We start from the raw sequence: 21,550 nt of genomic DNA on the forward strand, positions 1-21,550 counted from the left end.
AAAAGTTACTTAGTTCACCTTTAAACAACCGTGATGTATTGTTCTCTTTTAAAATGTTTGATTTTAAAACTCTGATATCATGTTTTATGTGTATACGTTATGTGTGAATATTCCCAAACTATCTAACAGTGCGATCTCTATGGGTTATGCAATTTAATTTTTATAAAAAATAAATAAATAAAAACACATATGTCTGTATTAAAAAAAAATATATATTGATAGCCTAAACATGTATTTGGAATGGAATTAAATAACAAGTACTTTGGGTGTCTTGTTCATTTTATTTATTTTCATATAAAAGCAACATAAATTGAATTACATCCAGTTTATTAGCAACACTGTGCACGAGCGTGAATCCCGCGATATCCATCTTTGATCTCACAGGTGTCAGATCCACTACGAGAAGAGAGATCTGTCCGGCTTCCCTGCGCTTTTTTCACTCCTCCTCTCACTGCAGCCGCCTACTCTCGACTACATTTCAGGCGAGGCAAGGCGCACCTCAAACAAGCCTATGAACTTATGAATGCCTGTGAAAGACTATTGAATTTGAGCCAATCAGAGTAGGTATGGTGCGGAGCGGCACATGAAGCTCCGCCCCTTTCTGCAGGCTGCATCCAGGTGTTCTTTCCCTGCCTGGCAACCGCAGTCACCTGAGGACGGGAACTGCTCCCAATATAACGTCACTTGTTGTTTTTACGACAGTTTGTTTCACAATACAACTTCTTGCGAATCCATCCTAGAACCGCCCCTGAATTGTAGGCTACCTATAAATCGAGTGTCACGGAGAAAACTCGGGCATTTTTTGCGTCTACTTTTTATTAATTTTACGGGAGAGAAGATAAAGATATGTAGCCTATTACTCTTTCAGTAACAGATATTGGCTAATCAAATTAATCCATCATCAGTCGGCATGAAGTCTTCTGTCGAGCTTCAGTCGAGTTTTCAGTTATTTTCTCTATCTTCGGGAGCGACTGACAGCGACACAGCGGAACTGATTATTACAAACAACCACTGATCATCTTCATAATAAATTCAGGTTTTACTGACATCTACACAGCAATATGAAGACCGTGTTATTGTTCTCTGTGCTCTATGTTGCCATGGACGGTAAGCTTATTATGTTTATTTCTTAAACACTTTCGTTTCACTTTGTAAAATCCTATTTTTTTTTTTTTTTTCATTAATTTTATATTCTTTTTCTTACAGTTTCTTAATAAATGAACTATGTTTATGTATAGCCTTAAGGCACGAACAGTTTCCTGGCCTTGTTACACTTTTAAAGGGCACGACGAATATGAGATGTTTTTTTTTTATTATAATGGTAACACTTTACAATAAGGTTTAATTAGTTAACATTAGTAGCCTAACTAATTTTGTTAACATGAACTAAGAATGAACAATAGTTCTACAGCATTTATTAAGCTAAATAATGTTAATTTCAACATTTACTAATACATTGATTAAAATCAAAAGTTTATTTGTTAACATTAGTTATAGCACTGAGAACTAACATTAACAAACAATGAACAGCTGAATTTTTATTAACTAACATTAACAAAGATGAATAAATACTGTAACAACTGTATTGCTCTTTGTTAGTTGTTAGTTAATACATTAGTTAATGTTAACTAATGAACCTTATTGTAAGGTGTTACCGATATAATGATATATTGTTGCCATATATGTATGACACAAAATGTTGTTTGATCTTCTCTGTGCAAACTGTGTAAATTAATGCCACAGACAAAGAGTACATTTTTTTATGTTATTTTTTAAAGATCCTGATCCATCTGCAGATTGACAAGCTTTATCACAAGAAATACACATTACTTTGTCCTGTTGTGTTATTAATGAGTTTTGTATTTAGGAGTTTTATACAATTCATTAGCACATAATGAGAATCAAAGACCTTTAGAAAATTTGATTATTGTTTACCTTACCTGATTTGTTAGCCTAATATTTAATTAAAAATATAATTTAAGCAAGACTAAACTGTATGCTGACAATGTAATCATTTAGCAGACGCTTTTATCCAAAGTGACTTACAAATGAGGAGAACAATAGAAACAATCAAACCAACAAAAGAGCAACAATATGTAAGTGCTTTGACTAGTCTCAGTTACATGTAGAAATGTGTTTTTTTTTAAATAAAAAATAGATAGAATAGTAAGTGCTAGTATTAATGGGTCAAGTGTTGATGGCACCACAAAGTGCTGTTCACTTGCAGTATCTATATATTTTATTTTTGTCTAACTGTTCCTGTTTTATTTGCAGGAGTGTTTGGAGAGTCTGTGTCAGTGACGGAGGGAGATTCTGTCACTTTACACACTGGTCTTCCTGAAATACAGAGAGATGATGTGTTGCAGTGGAGGTTTGGAGCTGAAGGCTTCCTCATAGCTCAAATCAACAGAGGAGCCAATACAAGCTCTGTATCTGATGTTCCTGATGGGAGATTCAGAGAAAGACTGAAGCTGGACCATCAAACTGGAGATCTCACCATTACAAACACCAGAACTGAACACTCTGGACTTTATGAAGTAACCAGCACCATAAACAAGATATTAAATGTCACTGGTGGGTATAATTTTTTTCTTCTAAATGTTGTAATTAGCATCTGCTCTAGTTCTCATATGCCTGGAAATGGTCATGAATAGCAGCTGAGCAGATGTGATTATTTAGTCGTAGAACCGTTTCTTTATGACCACAACACACAGGAGACTCATGTGCACTAACCTCTGTAGGGTCGCAAGTGTTGTAGCTTTATCCAGGAGATCTTCAAGTTATCTTGCAGTAACTCTTCCTGTTTTTTTGTGTTTTTTTCCAGTTCTGCTTGTAGATGCGGTGAAGACAGTGTCAGTGCTGGTGGGAGATTCAGTCACTCTAAACACTGATCTTACTGAAATACAGAGAGATGATGTGATACAGTGGAGGTTTGAACATCTTAACTCTCCTATAGCTGAAATCAATAGAAAGACTAGACATTACTTTACATCTATTACATCTTATACTGATGAGAGATTCAGAGACAGTCTGAAGCTGGACTATTGGACTGGATCTCTGAAAATCAGGAACATCACAGCCAAACACTCTGGATTTTATGAAGTTGACATCAGCATCAGCAACCGACACACCATACACAAGTCATTCAATGTGACTGTCAGCGGTGAGTAGCTTGTGCCTTTCAGGACCGGTTTCACAGACAGGGTTTAGATTAAGCCAGTATTAGGCCTTAGTTCAATCAGGACATATAAATATCTTTTATAAATGTGCCTTAGAAATATATATATTTTTTTGTCTTTCTTGAGACAAAACAATGGCACTGATATATTTTGAGATATATCAGTGCAAGTTGCTTTTCAGCTCTAGTATTAGTATTTAGTCTAGACTAGACTTAAGCCGTGTCTGAAAAACCAGGGTTAATATAATAATGAATTTAATTGGATCAGCAAAAAAAAAAAAAAAGATTCAAATTATTATTTGCACTTGATAATTTAAGGTTAAAACAGATACCTATCTGGAACTATTGCAGTAGTTTAATAACTATTGTCCTCAAACTCTCTCAGGAAAGATTTGTACAAAAAAATATTTATTTGTTTTTGACTCTAAAACCAAACTTACAGTAATATTAAAGTCGACATGTGCTGGTCTGTTTTCTTCCTTATTACGACGGAACAAGAACAAACGTAGGGTGGGACTTGATTTTGTCCGTTGGGAATTGATTGGATTGTTGTGGTTTGTGTTGTGGAGATTAGTCATCTTTCTTGCAAATAAAGCGTTACAGAAATCAAAATAAGACTTTACTGAACAAAGCAACAAAAGCTAGATGCCTGCAGAACACCTGAATTTTCCTTTGTCCAAGACACAATTATTATACCTTTTTCTTATCTGTTTTTTTCGCAATAACTACGTGACATAACGTCTAGTTAGATTCACCCCTCTTGTTTTCAGACCATTAAGTTCTACATCTTTTGCCTTTCTCTCTAATTTTGGCAGTCAACCCTCTTTCATAGGCAAAATGTAACATTCTCCAAGGACAATCAACTCACTTCTACAAGACACCTCTTAACATAGTCTTATTCTTTCACATCACCTGTTGTTTACTGGAAAATCCCTGATTATACACAAACTTCTCATCTTGACCTTTGTAGTCATAGTCACATAGGCCATAAGGCCTTAAAGACACGAATGACTTTTACTAGTTATACAGTTGTTTTCTATAGAATAGCTAAAATATTTCAGCATTTGCTATTGGTGTATATTATGTACTGTAAGTGAAAGGTTGCCCCGCCCTCATACCAGTAAACTCACTGTCAGAGAAGATATGAGTCACTGCAAGAGGGAAAGTTGTTTTGATTCAAGATTAGAGGCACATGAATTTAAAACAAATAATGACGTGGACAGATAAATCATTTAGAATAAATACTGCAATATTCCATAAAAATAAAAATGTAGATTTCATGGTGACTTTAATTAGAGATTTCTATTTGTTGATGTGTACGTGTGGAAGCACATTATTGTTTCATCGCTTTAGCAGGGACTGCTTTTATTTTATTCTTAAGTACGCCCCTTCAGCACCAATTTTGGGTCAACAAAACGTTTATACATCAGACCCACAGTCACTTGATCTTATGATAAGATTTCTCTTCCTTCTCTTTATTAGTGAGTGTTTTTTAACTGCAATGTTGGTTTAATCTTCTGTAAGCATTTCATTCTCTGTTCTTGTGTTTGTCATTACAGGTGAAGTGAGGACAGTGTCAGTGATGAAGGGAGAGTCTGTCACTCTACACACTGATCTTACTGAAATACAGAGAGATGATTTCATAACATGGATGTTTGGAGATATTATCCTAGCTGAAATCTATAAAAACCAGACGTTGCTGGACCAACTATTCTATACATATGATGGTGCTGATGAACGATTCAGAGACAGACTGGAGCTTAATAACCAGACTGGATCTCTGACCATCACAAAAAGCAAAACCTCAAACTCTGGAGTCTATGAAGTGAAGATCAACAGACATGCCATTTACCTGAGATTCACTGTTACTGTCAGTGGTGAGTTGATCAAGTGTAATCAGAGCTCTGTAAACAATCCTAAAGTTAAATGAACAAATTAAAAAATAATTAGAATTGTTGATTTGTAACAATTATATTAGAGGCTCAATTATGATTCAAATTAAACAGAATCAGATTCACATTTACTACTAGAAGTGTTATAGTCAGATTTATTCACTCACTCTAATAACTGTCTCTCTTTATCTTCACCACCAGGTCTGTCTTCATGGGAAATAGCGGGGATCGTTGTTGTTGTCCTGCTGGTGTTTGCTGTAGTTGCTGTTTTGATTTACCGTCGCCCCAAGATCTCTAAACTGAAATGTAAAGTACATCATATTACATCGCTAATACAAGCAAGGGGAAAACCAATGAGCTTTGCTAGACTGCATTAAAGTTTGTTCAAATTCAAGTGGACGGTTGCATAAACTACTTTAATTAGTCTTACAAGTTAGTCAAATCATTTTTTTCTTCAAGACTGGTCGTAACTTTTCTAAGTCAGTTACATTAAAAGGCTGATCGGTCTAATTAGAATCTGAAAAACGAAGCAACTGCTAGTTAGTAGTTACTATATTTTAGGATGGTCTTGCAACTGGGTCGTGTTACAGCAACCAAAGTTCTTCCTTAAATTGGAACGTAAGGTCCACACTAAAGGACTAGACAACTAGCTAATCTGTAGCTAATCTACTTTATTTGGTTGTGCTATTGGTTCTTAAGGCAGAACTTAGCTAGTCGGAGATCGAAAGCTCTCCTTCAAGTCATGCGTATGATGTGCATGTTTACCTTCAATAATCCAATATCAGCCTTGAAATACATGAGCAGAGGTTGTTTAAATGCCGTGAAGTTCATTTAAACTTTTGCCAAATGTATCAAACTGTAAAATTTACATTAAAGGGATAGTTCACCCAAAAATGAAAATATGTCATTAAATATGTCATTAATGACTCACCCTCATGTCGTTCCAAGCCTGTAAAACCTCCGTTCATCTTCGGAACACAGTTTAAGATATTTTAGATTTAGTTCGAGAGCTTTCTGTTCCTGCATTGAAAGTCAATGGACGGCATACTGTTCATGTCCAGAAAGGCAATACAGACATCATCAAAGTAGTCCATGTGACATCAGTGGTTCAATCTTTAAGTTTATCAAGCGACGAGAATACTTTTTTGTGTGCAAAAAGTAAACAAAAATAACGACTTTATTCCACTATTCATTTCCTTTTCTCTGGGCCTCGAGTTAGTTCACGTAGTGTTTTTGCGTAGCGCGTCTGTGTTGCACGTCACACATAGGCTCACTATTGGCCGACGCTGGTCATGTGTGGTGCGTGTGATGTACAACACAGACGCGCTACACAAAAACACTACGTGAACTCACTTGAGGCCCGGAGAGAAGGAAATTAATAGTGGAATAAAGTCATTATTTTTGTTTACTTTTTGCACACAAAGTCATTTATTTACAAAATGATCTCTCTCTTGAAATGTCAGCAAGTGTAAATGTCAGCTTAATCATAAAAGGAGGATTGAAGTCTGTCGAATAACACAAGAGCTTATTGATGAAGTTTAGTCAGTCTGATATTTTATTCCAACTGTTACTCCTGATCGAATTCAATTCAATTCAATTCAAATTTATTTGTATAGCGCTTTTCACAATACATATTGTTTCAAAGCAGCTTTACAGAAAGTGCATTTCAGAAATGTACATAGAGAAATACAGTTAGTTAATCATGTATTGATTTAGGGCATAAACATCGCCCGCGTCGAGTCGTCTCTTCATAGGCGCCGAGTCGTCTCTGCACGGGTGTTGGAGAATCTGTAGTTTCCATGAGAGGCTGGATACAAACTGGAGCTGACGATCTGTATTTACCTCGGGACTAGCGTCCCGAGATAACAACAGAAAAGCATATGGGAAATAATTAGCGTAGCTGCTGTTCGCAATATTAATGCATTCAATCTGATTCAACTGTAGTATAAAATGTAAGTATTATGTGAATGCCTGGCTGAAGAGATGCGTCTTTAATCTAGTTTTAAACTGGGACAGCGAGTCTGAGCCTCGAACAATATCAGGAAGGCCATTCCACAGTTTAGGAGCTAAATGTGAAAAAGCTCTCCCTCCTTTAGTGGACTTAGATATCCTAGGAATGACCAGAAGCCTCGAATTTAGTGATCTTAAAGAGCGCGATGGATTGTAGGGCGATAGAAGTTCCGTTAAATACACGGGAGCTAAACCATTTAGGGCTTTATAGGTCAGTAGCAATACTTTGTAATTGATACGGAACTTTATAGGTAACCAATGTAGAGACGACAGAATTGGTGTTATATGATCGTATTTTCTTGATCTAGTAAGAACTCTGGCGGCGGCATTTTGGACTAACTGTAGCTTGTTTATTGAGGATGCAGGACAACCAGCTAATAAAGCATTACAGTAATCTAGTCTCGAGGTCATGAATGCATGAACTAACTTTTCTGCATCAGAAACAGATAGCATGTTACGTAGCTTAGCAATGTTTCTAAGGTGGAAAAAGGCTGTTCTTGTAACATATGAAATATGATTTTCAAAAGACAAGTTGCGGTCTAATATAACACCCAGGGGCCGTATGTATAAAGCCACTCAGAGTAAAATTTTAGTCTCAAGTCTGTCAAAATTCTAAGAATGACGTCATTTTACTTTTATTCCTAGACTTAAGAATAAGTGTGATTCATAAAGGTTCCTAAGTGTCAAGACTAGGTCTCAGCTCCTAAATTATTTGAGAGAGCTGAAGAGGTCTCCTAACCTAGTTAGGAGTAACAAGATAGCAGCAGAGAGGAGGAGGCCACGCACTTTTCAATGAAAATATGATGTATTGGAGTTACAGTAAATGATGACGGAGTTGATTTTATAGCAATGAAATGAAAGGAAAGTAATAATTACATTGTTGCTGACTGGAAAAAAGCAGCAGTACACCCGGTGATGACTTGAGCTCATCATTCCACAGTAAGCAGGGTCTTAATAGCACTATTGTGGCACTGACCAAGCCCAAACACATTAGTGGCTAAAAGTGATGTGCAGAGTTTTTTTTATTGTTTTTTTTATGACCCTACAAGTTTGCTTAAACCATCAAAATATAAGAAAAATAAAACTTAGTGAAGATATTTATCTGACAAAATTATTTCAAGTCAAGTCACTTTTTGTTTCAAAGCAGCTTTACAGTGATAACAGGAAAATAATGCAACAAAGTTAGTTTGGGCTGTACAGCAGCTCTAGAAGAAAATAGTGTCATTGTGCAGCTTAAGTTAGTTCAATGATGATTCATTTCCATTGTAAAAGATCATTAGTTATCTATTTAGTTCATTATACAGCCGCTCTGAGAAAACAGTGATGTCATTGTTCAGCTCAGTTCAATTCTCAGACAATGGTGTCAATCCAGGCAGATCAATAATATTGATGAAAAAAGGGCAAACTACAGCTACAGGTTTTTTTTTTTTAAAACTAAAAAGCTCACAGGAGAAGAAAAAAAAATCATACATTGTCTGCAACATAGTCAGTTATTAATATTTCATTGTCCTCTCTTGTTCATTTGTTTGCCTGCCTTGGCTAAAAATGATATCTGTACAGTTTGACATGTTTCATTGTGTTGTCACAAATAAACAATTGACTCCAAGCACAACTACACAACTACACGTACAACATCTTTAACACATTTTTAATACTATTTGAATAAAGGGTGAGTGTCAATTTTCCTTGGCCTCACTTTTGGCCAATACTATATGGCAGTTCTTTGACTTTCCAATTGATCTTCAAATCTCGCAGTAAAATAAAGCCACTTTATTGAGTATTTCGGGCTTTCCTGAGTTGTTGGATCCATTGATGGAACTCATGTTTGCATAATTGCTCCAACTGTAAATGAGGAGACACGCATCAATAGAAAAGGGTTTCCACAGCATAAATACTAATTTGTGATAATTTTGCACAATGCACTGCAGAGCATTTTTTTTAATACATTTAAATATTAAAGCTTCAGTGTCTTAATTAAATTATTTTATTATAATTAGATTAAATGATTGGTGTCATGCTGCAGTGACCTCATCCTTGCAGGCTCACTATTGGCTGATTCAGTGGTTGAGGGCGGCCATTTTGGGTTGACATCATTGTAGTCCTTAGTTAACAACACTTAAGTCCCACTTCAGTCAGCACTTAAGAATCAGTCTTATACTTTACTGAAAGTTGCTTTTAGCTGCTTTATAAAAGTCTCCTACTCTTAGAAAAGTCCTACTCTTTACTAAGTATTTTCTGACACTTAAGTCAAAGCTTAAGACTATTCTTAAGAGCATTTCTTAGAAATTTTATACATACGGGCCCAGGTCTTTTACTGTAGAGGATAAAGTAACAGGACACCCTTCTAAATTAAAGTTGTATTGTAAGAGGTTTTGTGGGCAGTTTTTTGGACTAATAAGTAATACCTCCGTTTTATCTGAATTTAATAGCAGAAAATTACATGTCATCCAGTATTTTATATCTTTAACACACTCTGTTAATTTAGATAATTTAGCGTTTTCATCTGGTCGTGATGAAATATATATTTGAGTGTCATCAGCATAACAGTGGAAATTAATTCCATGTTTTCTTATAATATTACCAAGTGGCAGCATATATATTGAGAATAGCAGAGGGCCTAACACAGATCCTTGCGGTACACCGTAGTTTACTGACGTTATCTTCGATTTTTCCCCATTTACGCAGACAAAATGGTAACGGTCTGATAAGTACGATCTAAACCAGTTTAATGCCTGTCCCTGAACACCAGTGTAGTTTTGTAGTCGGTCTAAGAGTATTGTGTGATCTATAGTATCGAATGCAGCACTAAGATCAAGTAAAACTAGTATTGAGATACAGCCTTGGTCAGAAGCTAAAAGTAAATCATTTGTGATTTTAACGAGTGCAGTTTCTGTGCTATGGTGCGGTCTGAATCCTGACTGAAACTTTTCATAGATATCATTTTCTTGCAAGAAAGAGCACAGTTGAGCGGACACAACTTTTTCTAGTATTTTAGACATAAATGGAAGATTTGAAATGGGTCTGTAATTTGCTAGGTTATTATGATCTAATTGTGGTTTCTTAATAAGAGGTTTTATAACTGCCAACTTGAATATTCTTGGAACATGACCTAAGGATAAAGACGAGTTAATAATATTGAGAAGAGGCTCTTCCACTACAGGTAACACTTGTTTCAGTAGTTTAGTTGGTATTGGATCTAATAAACACGTTGTTGGTTTAGATGCAATGATAAGTTTATTTAACTCTTCCTGTCCTATAGTTGCAAAGCGCTGTAATTGTTCTTGCGGGGTGATAATTGAGGCTGAATCATAAGACACCATTAAAGATTGTACATTTACAATTGTGTTTCTGATGCTTTCTATTTTCTCAGTGAAGAAATTCATAAAATCATTACTACTACACTGTGACAGAATATTTTGCTCCGGTAACGTCTGTTTATTTGTTAGTCTAGCGATGGTGTTAAATAAAAACCTTGGATTGTTTTGGTTGTTTTCTATTAGTTTGCGGAGATGCTCAGCCCTGGCTGCTTTTAGGGCCTTTTTATAACGTGACATACTGTCTTTCCATGCGATTCTAAAGACCTCTAGATTAGTTTGTTTCCATTTACGCTCTAAATTACGAGTTTCTCTCTTTAGAACATGCGTAACACTGTTGTACCATGGTGCTTTAGTTTTCTCTCTAACCTTTTTTAATCTAATTGGTGCAACGATGTCTAATGTACTAGAGAAAATGGTGCTCATAGTGCTAGTCATTTCCTCTAGTTCATCTGTTTGTTTGGGTTCACTGAGCAGCTGAGACAGATCAGGTAAGCTATTTGAGAAATGATCTGTAGTTGTTGGAAGGATTGTTCTGCCTGGTCGATAACGCGGCGCAACATGACAAATTTCAGCGGTACGTAGTATGCAAGTGACCATGTAATGGTCAGTGACTTCATCACTTTGCGGTATAATATCTATATCGGTTGGATCGGCTCCATGTGATATAATTAAATCTAGCGTATGATTAAGACGATGAGTGGGACCAGTTACGTTTTGCTTGACCCCAAAGGAGTTTAATAAATCTGTAAACGCAGCCCCTAAAGCATCATTTGAATTATCTACGTGTATGTTAAAATCTCCAACAATTAATGCTTTATCGACATTGACCAAAAGATCTGAGAGAAAGTCTGCAAACTCTTTTAGGAAATCAGCGTAAGGCCCAGGCGGTCTATATACGGTAGCCAAGGCTAGAGATAATATGGATTTCTTTCTTACATCTAAGAGAGTAACATTTAGCACAAGTACTTCAAACGAATTAAACCTGTGACCTGTTTTCTGAGTAACAGTAAGAATATCTTTATAGATTATAGCAACACCACCGCCACGACCAATCAGACGGGGCTCATGCTTGTAACAGTATCCAGGAGGAGTAGACTCATTAAGACCGAAATAATCATTTGGTTTAAGCCAGGTTTCAGTAAGGCAAAGTACATCGAAACTATTATCTGTGACCATTTCATTTACAATAACCGCCTTAGGTGTAAGCGATCTGATGTTTAAAAGACCTAGCTTTATAAATTGTTTTTGTTCACTAATATTGAGATTTTCTGGTTTAATCACAATTAGATTTTTCTTAGATCCTGCAGTAGATTTATTATTTGATCTCACTAAACGAGGAATAGACACAGTTTCAATATAATGTTCTACATTGGTACTTATATCAATTAAGTTTGGACAGCAAAGAGTGTGATTTGGACTTTGACTTACTAGTCATATGGTGTGTAGCGTCTTGGAGATGTTGTCCGACAGAAGAGCCGCTCCGATTCTGCTGGGGTGAAGGCCATCAGCACGGAAGAGCCTAGGTCGCTCCCAGAAAAGATTCCAATTATTTACAAAGAGCAGTCTCTGTTCATTACACCATGACATTAACCATTCATTTAGAGCAAATAATCTACTGAACCTTTCGTGTCCTAGTCGGTAGGTGGGAAGCGGTCCAGACCATAGACTGTAAAAAATATGGACAAAGCGTCTGTGACGTCACCCATAGACTTTCTGAAGAACGGGTTTGAAGACGTTTATGGGGGGAATGGGCGGCGCCATCTTGGAAAATCTTGGGAAATCCTAACCCCGCCCACCTTCGCTCTGCTTATCTCTGTGTATATTTTAGGCAACGAAATATGTTATAAAACACCAACACCATCTATGTAAAACACCAAACTAACTCTTTTCGTTTTCATTTAAAGAAATCTTAAACATTATAGCTACACAAATGTTATTCACTGCACATAACGTTTGCCTTTTTATAACAAAACGAAATATAAAACACAAACCTGCCTCTTTTCGTTTTAAATATAATATAAAAATGTTTAATATGGTCCAGGCAATATGTGCATTTGTACTAAACAACAGATGTTGCAGTAAACAACATTAGATCATATTCGTTTGTATTAAAATGACAAAACTCAACCCAGTCTCTTTTTGATATATTTCAGTTTTATCAATATAAAAGTAAAAGGTAAAGTTACAAGAAGCTATACAAACAAAGCAAACAATTCAGTCAAACATAAAAAGTCAGCGCTCGATCTAGTCTAACCATACAACGGTAGGCTACAGTTAAATAGCTTATAAACAATATAAAGTTATGAAACTTACTCAGCCAAAACGATTGCCCAGGGAACAAATTATAGATTTACGTTACGAGACCAAAGATCGCCCGTTAGATATACACAAGACTAATCATGTTTAACCACTACAGAGACGCCAGAGACCGCGGCACCTCAGAACGTCTAGCCGAGGAAAGGCTGTTCCAGGCGGGGTACATCGCGCTGAGCGCCCGGTCATCGCTGGATCTCACAACTGGATACAATTTTCATAAATCTTTATAAATAAACCACAGATTTGAGCTTTAAACAACTACATTCTCGCCTGAAAAACTCTTAAAACTAAATTTCATGATACAGAAACAGTAGTATTATATGTCAACTGTATTAAAAAATGGCGCTTCTTATGTTGTCATTCTCCGTGGCGCTGCCTTGTCAGCTGTCAATCAAGCTGTCAATCAAAGTTAACCACGCCCTTATTGTCCTACATTTTATATCTAAATACGATCTAAACTAACGAGTTAGAAAAAAAATCACTGCCCTCATGGTTGTCAGGCACTCGGAACCTATCGAAAAATACAATAAAAGTCCATGGGACCAACCTGTAAAAACATGAATTTATGCTGTGAAAACGGACATTTTAACATGGGGGCTATGGACATTTGCTCCCTTTTGGGACCTTCCCCTAGCGGATCTTCGATGTATTGCAGTTTTTCGCACTTCCGGGTAGGCTTCATTTTTCAGATGAGAATGTTGCCCCTTGGTCCAGACACGATGATCGTTGTTTCAGGCGATGTGCTGCGTACCGTCTCGATCAGGCTCCTGTAGTCCTTCTTCAGAACCTCCGACTGCCGTAGCCTGATGTCGTTCGTTCCCGCGTGCAGCACGACAGCTCCGACGGGCTCGTCACCGTTCAGAATCCCGGGAACCTGTGCAGCGACATCGAGAACACGAGCACCAGGAAAGCAGTGAGTGCGAACCTTACCTTTACCTATGGTAGCACGGACATGCCGGACGATGGAACTGCCGATGATCACAGCGTCGCATTCCGTCTCGCGTAGAGGGGAGAAGCGGTTCTGGGTGGAGATCTCGAAGGCCGGGAGGGGCGGAGAGGTCCTAGCTCTGGTCCTGGCCCGCGTCTTCCGCTGTGGAATCATCCAGGGTCCATGTTGTTGTGTCGGTGCCGGAGTGAATGAAACCAGGGATGATCGCATCCTGGGCAGAGAAACACATGGAGTAGACGAGGTCGGAGTCAAAAGGTTACTAACCACTGACTTTTGAGCATCGGCGCGTGATGTTTCAAGCACGAAACGTCGATCTCGTAGCTCGGCCTGTCTCTCTAGTAGGTCGCGGATCTGCTTCTCCACGGATTCCAGCTCTAACTGCACAGAATGCAGCTCGAAGGTGTCCTCACCTGCACTCAAAGGTAACGTTAGACACACATCCGTTATATTCGCCATTATAGCAGATGTGCTATAATGGCGAATTATAGCTTTCAGTGATACGGGTGTAAATAAGTCGATCGATAGGCGCGACCACGCGTGTAATGCTAGCGGGCTAAGGCTAGTAGCGGAAGTTCGAAAGGTTGGATATATGTAGCGATATCAGAGCAATCCGATTGTTTTTTAAGGAGAATAGTATTCCAGATATGTTCACACGCTATAAAAATGAAAAAGTTCGTTTGTAAAAGAGTGTAAAGAAGAAAAACAAGGTTTCTGAATTAATTCGACGGAGCTCCAAACACAACAACGCACTCAGTCGCGACGCATGCGCATTCTACATTCTGATCGAAGGCTTTTGTAAATACTAAGATTAAGGGTGCAACTAAAATATATTTAGTTGTGTGCAAGTTGTAACTTGGTGCCTTTTACTTCAAAGTTAGGCTACATTGTAACTTGCACACAGCTGGTGCAACTGGTCTCTGGCCTCAGGGTTCAAATTGTTTTATCAAACTGTGAGTGTATGTGTACTTTATTTCCTGCCCTGTTGAAGCTGGTAACAATCTGGTTTTAGATCCATTTTTGGGCTGGTCAGGCTGGAAGACCAGCTTTAACAAGCTTAGTCCACCCCAAACCAGCTCAGGCTGGTTTCTCTTGTGCTGTGAGTGTGAATGGGGTAGGTGAGAGATTTGAGATCTGAGTAGGTGAGAGATTTGGAGCGAATGATCAGTGCTGATTTTGTTCATTTTTGGTTTTCTTGTTCTGATTTCTGTATTTCTCTCTGTTTCTGTGTGCTGCTGATACAGATGCAGTGAGGTCAGTGTCAGTGATGAAGGGAGATCCAGTCACTCTAATCACTGATGCGGAACTACAGACAGATGATCTGATCCTGTTGCTATTTGGAGATGAAAATGATCCTATAGCTGTAATCAAAAGAGGAGATATCTTTACATTGAATGGTCCTGATGAGAGATTCAGAGACAGACTGAAGCTGGATCATCAGACTGGATCTCTGACCATCATGAACACCAGAAACACAGACTCTGGAGAATATAAACTACAGATCAGTGAAAGTGGAAAAAACACATTCAAGAGATTCAGTGTTTCTGTCTCTGGTGAGTGAAATCTTTCAATGTAATAGTGATTTTATTTTACATGAACACTGAGTGAATAATTTAAAAGGAAGGACTATGACTAACAGAGTAATCATGTGAATTTAAATAGTTATCCTTGACAATAACTGTTTTGTTCTTTCATGAACTGCAAAAATGTCAGTCTTAGTGATGCTGTGAATTATAAATTATAATTATACTAAAATATAAAGTCTAGAGTTAATCAAAATAAGAGCTGTAGAATGGTAAAAAATATACAACAAGGAGAGAAAACAAAATGTAGAACAAATTCAATCAATTTTTTTTATCTGATCATAAGTTAATAAGTTCTGATCAAACCTGTTTCCTGACTAAAATAAATACACTGATGTCTAACGGTTTAGTGAATCAATTCCACATATTACAGTAACTTGTCATACATGAGTCAAAGACTATGATGGTCCAAAACACAGATACAGTACATGGGAATTGAGCCATTTAACTTGTATAATAGATTTATAGCTACATTTACATTTTTATAATGAGAGCTTGAGTTCATATGAGACACTGAGCATTGCTTTAGCTGCATTTTACTATGGTTTGTTTTCTTGTTCTAAATTCTCTACACTATTGTCTGTTTTTGTGCTGCTGTTACAGAGTCAGTGTCAGGGATGGAGGGAGAACCCATCACACTGAACACTGATGCTGAACTACAGACAGATGATGAGATCCTCTGGATGTTTGGAGACAAAGATTTTGTCATAGCTAAAACCAAAGGAGGGACCAAAGCGACCACTACAGATCATGGTCCTGATGGGAGATTCAGAGGCAGACTGGAGCTGGATCATCAGACTGGATCTCTGACCATCACAGACACCAGAAACACAGACTCTGGAGTGTATAAACTACAGATCATCAGAAGTGGAAATAACTCATTCAAGTTATTCAATGTTTCTGTTTCTGGTGAGTAACTCAAGTTCTCCAGTGTAATTATGACCTTATTTTAGATCAAGACTGTGATCAGTCATTTAGATCAGGGCACCGCAATCCTCTTCTTGATGATCTAGCTTTCTGCGTTGTTCAACCCTAATCAAACACACCTGTTTGTAACTATCACGTTTTCTTGAAGATGTTAAGCTGCTTCAGGTGTGTTTGATTGAGGTTGATGGTGAAATTTGCGGGAAGTAGTGATGGGAAACCGAGGCTTTCTGAAGCGTTTGAGGCTTTCATCAAATTGTGCCGATAAAAGATTCATCATTACTCTAAGCTTTTAACACAATGCGCATTAGTGACATCTGGTGGTCAGACTTGTTTTCTCCACCATATCTAACAAATCATCATGGAGCAGATGTGACCAAACAAAGGTTCTGAAATCTGTGACACAGAAGAGTGGAATCAATCTGGGATCAATACAGTTTAATCTAATCTGATCTAATCTTATCTAAATTAATTTGTGCGAATGAGACCACAACTCGTGTCATGGGTAGACTGGTCAATGGATTCACATATCGATCAATAATATAAAATATACAAGTGGGCTATGTGATCATAATAATTGACACGAGTAGTTGAAAAATATTTTGGGTGAGCTTTAAACCCTTATTTTCTGTTCGGGTTCTCTGAGCCCCCAGCTATAAAACATGATTAAATGCAATAGAGGTGTGACGTTTATTCAGTTTCTGTCTGGTGTTGAGATTCTAGTTGACTCAAAACTATTCTACTGAATCCCAAATAACTGTATACACACACACACACAAACACACACAACCAAGTCCATATAAAGTCGAACACTATAGATAACGGCTGTGACGGCTAATATTGCCCACAACCCATTGTATGCCGGACAAGGATTCGATTAGAACTACAAACACAGATAAAAAAGTGTTCAAAAAACTACAAACATGGCGGATGTGTGAGTCCTGCGATTACGTACTGAGGTTTAGATAAAGGGGTTTGAGTGATTAATAATCAGTATCTAACCTGACGAAAAGGATATTTATTATCCACCTTATATTTCATCTGCAACAACATTCTGAACTTTTGTAATGATGCATTTAATCATTAACCTTTAAATGCATCATTATGCAAATTGCAAACACATGAGGGAGAGTCTCTGCATGAAAGACCAACGACTGCTGCTAAATCTATCTCCGAAACGGTAGGAAATTCAATTTCAGCAATTAGACGACTTTGAAAATCGTTTAGTGTTCACGGCATTATCAGTTTGGATCAAATCTTGAAAATAGGTTGTTCAAAAAAAAAAAAGTTTCTGAAATGGCATTAGATCACGTAATCCTTCAGTATGTGTTGTTCAAAACTGTTTAGTGTGATAAAGATACTTTTTCCATCCTGAATCCACCCAGCATAAGGTACAAAATGTAATAAAACTTGGTCAAATATTACTATCATGTAGTATATAAACACATTTATATTTTGGACTGCTTTCTGTCACTTCAAATAAATAAAAAGTGACCCGACTGACTGACTACCTGTTGTTCTTTTCTATAGCTAGTAGTTCTACATTGTGATATGTAGTCTCATTCAGAGCACTGGTATCTAGATTTAAATGGAGTTTGTTTGACTAGCAGATTCATGTGATTTCTATTAAACCGATTGTTGAACTGTATCTGTACAATTGTAAATAGATGATTGTTAATAAAAAAAAAATCTAAATTAAATGATCTGATAAATTCAAAATCAATACATTCAAAATCAATTTCCTAACAACAAAAAAAAAAACACTATTGAAGAGAACATATTATGCTTTTTTCAAAGTCTTGATGTTGTTTTTGGGCTAGAACAGGTTAACATGCTTGAATGTTCATGATTATCCTCATATTCTCCATTGTTGCAGCTCCTCTCTTCCCATTCTGTAAGTAATAATGTGTTTAGTTACTGCTCTGATTGGTCGGCTCAGTGTGTTGTGATTGGTTAAGCACTTTGGGTGTGTTTGGTAAATGTCCCGCCCCTCACCATTACCACCAGTTTCAACCCACTTCTAACTAACTCAACCAGGCCCCGCCCCTTTATTCTGTATATTAATTATTTAAATGAGGAATATTGTGACGTGTTCGTTCCCTGAAGAAAACTCAAGACTACAATGGAGGCGTTTCAGGAGTTCAGAAACACTGATATAGAGAATAACTCCCGCTGGAGAGACTTTCTGCTTTGTTACTTTGCAGAGCTTTTTCATGCTCAAACAGCAACATTACACACTGAAGAAAGATGAATATGGAAAAAAGCTGAATATTTTAAACATATTGACTTCAGATGGTTTAGATATTATATTATATATTTGTGCTACACATTTCTTTGGTCATCCTCCATACAAAAGCAAAGATTTTCATTAGTCATCTGTGTTTTATTTCAGGTCCCACTGTATTCGGAAGTAAACCAGAGGAAGGGCATTTATTGCAGTCCATGTATTGCCGTCAAAGATCTATCAGCAATGAAAGCTAACTGGCCAAAAAACTGCGCTTGAACACACCAACAGGACTAAAGGAGACGGTCAGCTGGTATGTGTGTCCTGCGCCTGCGTGTAAGGAAATGTGTCTATATCAGCAGGTGTCAATAGTCTATTTTAGTCATTCAAAAAGGGAAACCGAAACTGGGATTTCAGATACAAACTGTGACCAAAGCAGCTTTTCAATACCTTCTTCAGTATTTCAAGTTGCCTCATGTTATTATGAAAATATTTATGCCTTTGATACAGACAGAAGGCTATCGTCTTGACTTTGCTCGCTTTCATCAATTCTCGTGCGCTGACTCGTTCACTAATCTGAACAGCCAATCAGAGTTCTCTCTCTCAGCGACGGACAGACACCGATACAACATGCTGAATGATTAAACTTGTCAGCACATTTAAGGGAATTTATAAGTATTTTTGCAACACTAGTGTACATAGATAGACTGTAGTGTACTCTTATATGACAACATATCTTGGTTCATTTGTCAGAATTTGCCTGCCCAAAGCAAACATGGATTGAAAGTCTTTTGACTATTAGAAAGTCTTGTTAATTTATATGTTACTGTATATTGTTTGTAATAAAGTTAGGTTTTTGGGGAATTTTATCACAGTTATTTGTTTTAGATTTGACTTTTGTTTTAATTTTGTTCATTTCAAATAAAGAAAACATAGGGATATGTTGGTTTGAGTCTGTTCATTATTTTAAATTGTATTTAATTTAATTTTAATTTGAGATTTAGACCTATCTGAGTGTATGCCTCTGTATATCCTCTGCCTATGGGCATAAAGCAGTGATGCATATGTAAATCAATTCAGTAGATGCTATTCAGTTTCCATTTTAAAATGTTTTATTGGCATAACAAATATTTTTTTATATATTACCAAAGCATTTGCAGCATACAATTAAAACAAAGTGTAACTGACAGTACAGAATAAAGTGGGGGAAAATGAAGAAATTAATCATTTTGGCCACCAGATGGCCACATTGTACACCCTATTGAAAATTTTCGAGCAATGAACCATTGTAAGCATCCGTGGTTTGCAAAGCTGAGCCAAAAATATATTTGTATGTGCGTGTAATAATAACTGCCATTAAACAGATCCGATTCACTCATAACCGCTATTTATCAAAATGCATAAATGTAAAACACAGAGCTAAGCTGCAGCTAAGTGATTTATAGAGTAATCGATACTGGATGGTGAAGTCAATCTTGGGAAGGCTAATTCCTGGTAATGAACACTAGATAGCGCTCTAGTGCAGGAAAAGCTGTTTGGAACTCGCTTTATGAATAAATCAGGCCAATTAATGTTTTCCTTCACTTTATTTGGTAAGTGTTAGGCTGTTTTGTGCCTAGTACAATTCATTGTGGGAAACTGCACTTTTCTGCAGACATAAAAAATGTTGTTTCGACCCAGTTTTGGGTCAAATATGAACAAACCCCCCAAAAATTAGCCCAACGTTTGGGTTTATCCACATTTGACCCAAAGTTGGGTTAAAACAACCCAGTATTTTTTAAAGGGTATAGTGGGTTTTTTTATGGAGGTAAAACTGTGGTAATATGATATCAGATACCACTGTCATCCAAACATGAATGAACTGTATTACATAGATGTCAAAATTACGTTTTTTGGAGGCTCTTAAAATCGTTTTTTTTTTTTCTGCTGGAAGAAGTTACATAATAAAGAACTTTAATATAGTAATATTATACTCTATCTATGGTATGTAATAATGGGATCAGTCACATGACATTTTGACTTGGGCAAAGGTTGACAGATGTCATGCATGTTTTTGACAGATAAAAACAGGATATGTTCATAATAAAAAAGGATGTGTGTGATATCAAGAATAGTTTGAACTCCTAAGAATGAACTTCTGAACTCTTGCTAGTGTTGAAAATAACAGTTTATCTACAGCATCACTGAGTATGTATTTTAATATTCAAGTAGGCCTATATCACTTTTATTTGAGATAATTTTATTTTCTAGCATCAGCATTCATGGATTATTCATTTTATTTTACATAAAAAAGAGGAAGTTAAGTTGTGGAAGTCTTTTCAACCATATGTTATGCACACACACACACACGCACAGACTCACAGTATTGCACAAATGTGGTACTAATAACCACAAGCATCCAGTAATACACATTTTCATGCAGAAGTTGTTTGTCCATCCAACAGATGAAACCACATTTCTATTCCAGATCTAAAGAAAGTAGACCACAGCAGGTTTAGTTTGACTCACAAAGTGTTGCTTGCGTTCAGAGAATCACATTCATGACATGATTCAATAGAATGCAATACTGTCAAAAACTCAAAAATCTGCTAATATTTGTATCACATACTGTACCAAATTAAAGGTCTGCTCTAACTCTTCAGATTTTATTGCTAAAGTTGTGTAGTTTAATTCTGAATTTGCACCTATAGAATAATGGCTATCATCTTGTTATAATGGTGTTTGATCTGAATGCAGTGAAGATTATTGCTAGAACATATAACATCATGGCTGTTTAAAGTCTGTACATATAATAGCTGTTGTATATAAAAGCGTGCAAGAGCGCTTCTCTGTTGCTATAGGCAAGGCAAGGCAAGTTTATTTATAGCACATTTCATACACAATGGCAATTCAAAGTGCTTTACATAGAAGAAATTAAAATAATAAAAAGAAATAAGAATAATTAAAACAGTTTAGAAAAATAAAATTAAATACAGTACAGTACAGTACAGTCGGACGAACAGCGGCACAGTGCTCATTCAGTAAATGCACAGCTAAACAGAAGTGTTTTGAGTCTGGATTTGAATGTGACCACTGTAGGAGCACATCTGATCTATTGTGCATCTATAGCCATTGCTGTTTGTCTTCCCAGCATGCAAGTGAACCGTAACTGAACACATCA

At 36.8% G+C, this 21,550-nt stretch overlaps 2 protein-coding genes across 2 annotated transcripts in view; one reads left to right on the plus strand and one right to left on the minus strand.

Moving 5' to 3' along the window:
- The window catches only part of LOC311084841 (uncharacterized protein), a 334,198-nt gene that overhangs the window by 241,836 nt on the left and 70,812 nt on the right, over window positions 1-21,550 (minus strand). The window lies entirely within an intron of this gene.
- Window positions 634-19,330, plus strand: LOC311085403 (uncharacterized protein). Its single transcript, XM_084117911.1, has 8 exons — window positions 634-1,107; window positions 2,275-2,574; window positions 2,825-3,163; window positions 4,738-5,055; window positions 5,272-5,376; window positions 14,904-15,212; window positions 15,846-16,151; window positions 18,559-19,330. The coding sequence occupies exons 1-8, from the start codon at window positions 1,062-1,064 to the stop codon at window positions 18,645-18,647; spliced, it is 1,812 nt and encodes a 603-aa protein (XP_083974037.1). The 5' UTR covers window positions 634-1,061; the 3' UTR covers window positions 18,648-19,330.

The sequence above is a fragment of the Abramis brama genome (genome assembly GCF_963993115.1).
Source record: "Abramis brama genome assembly, chromosome: 6".
NCBI lineage: Eukaryota > Metazoa > Chordata > Actinopteri > Cypriniformes > Leuciscidae > Abramis > Abramis brama.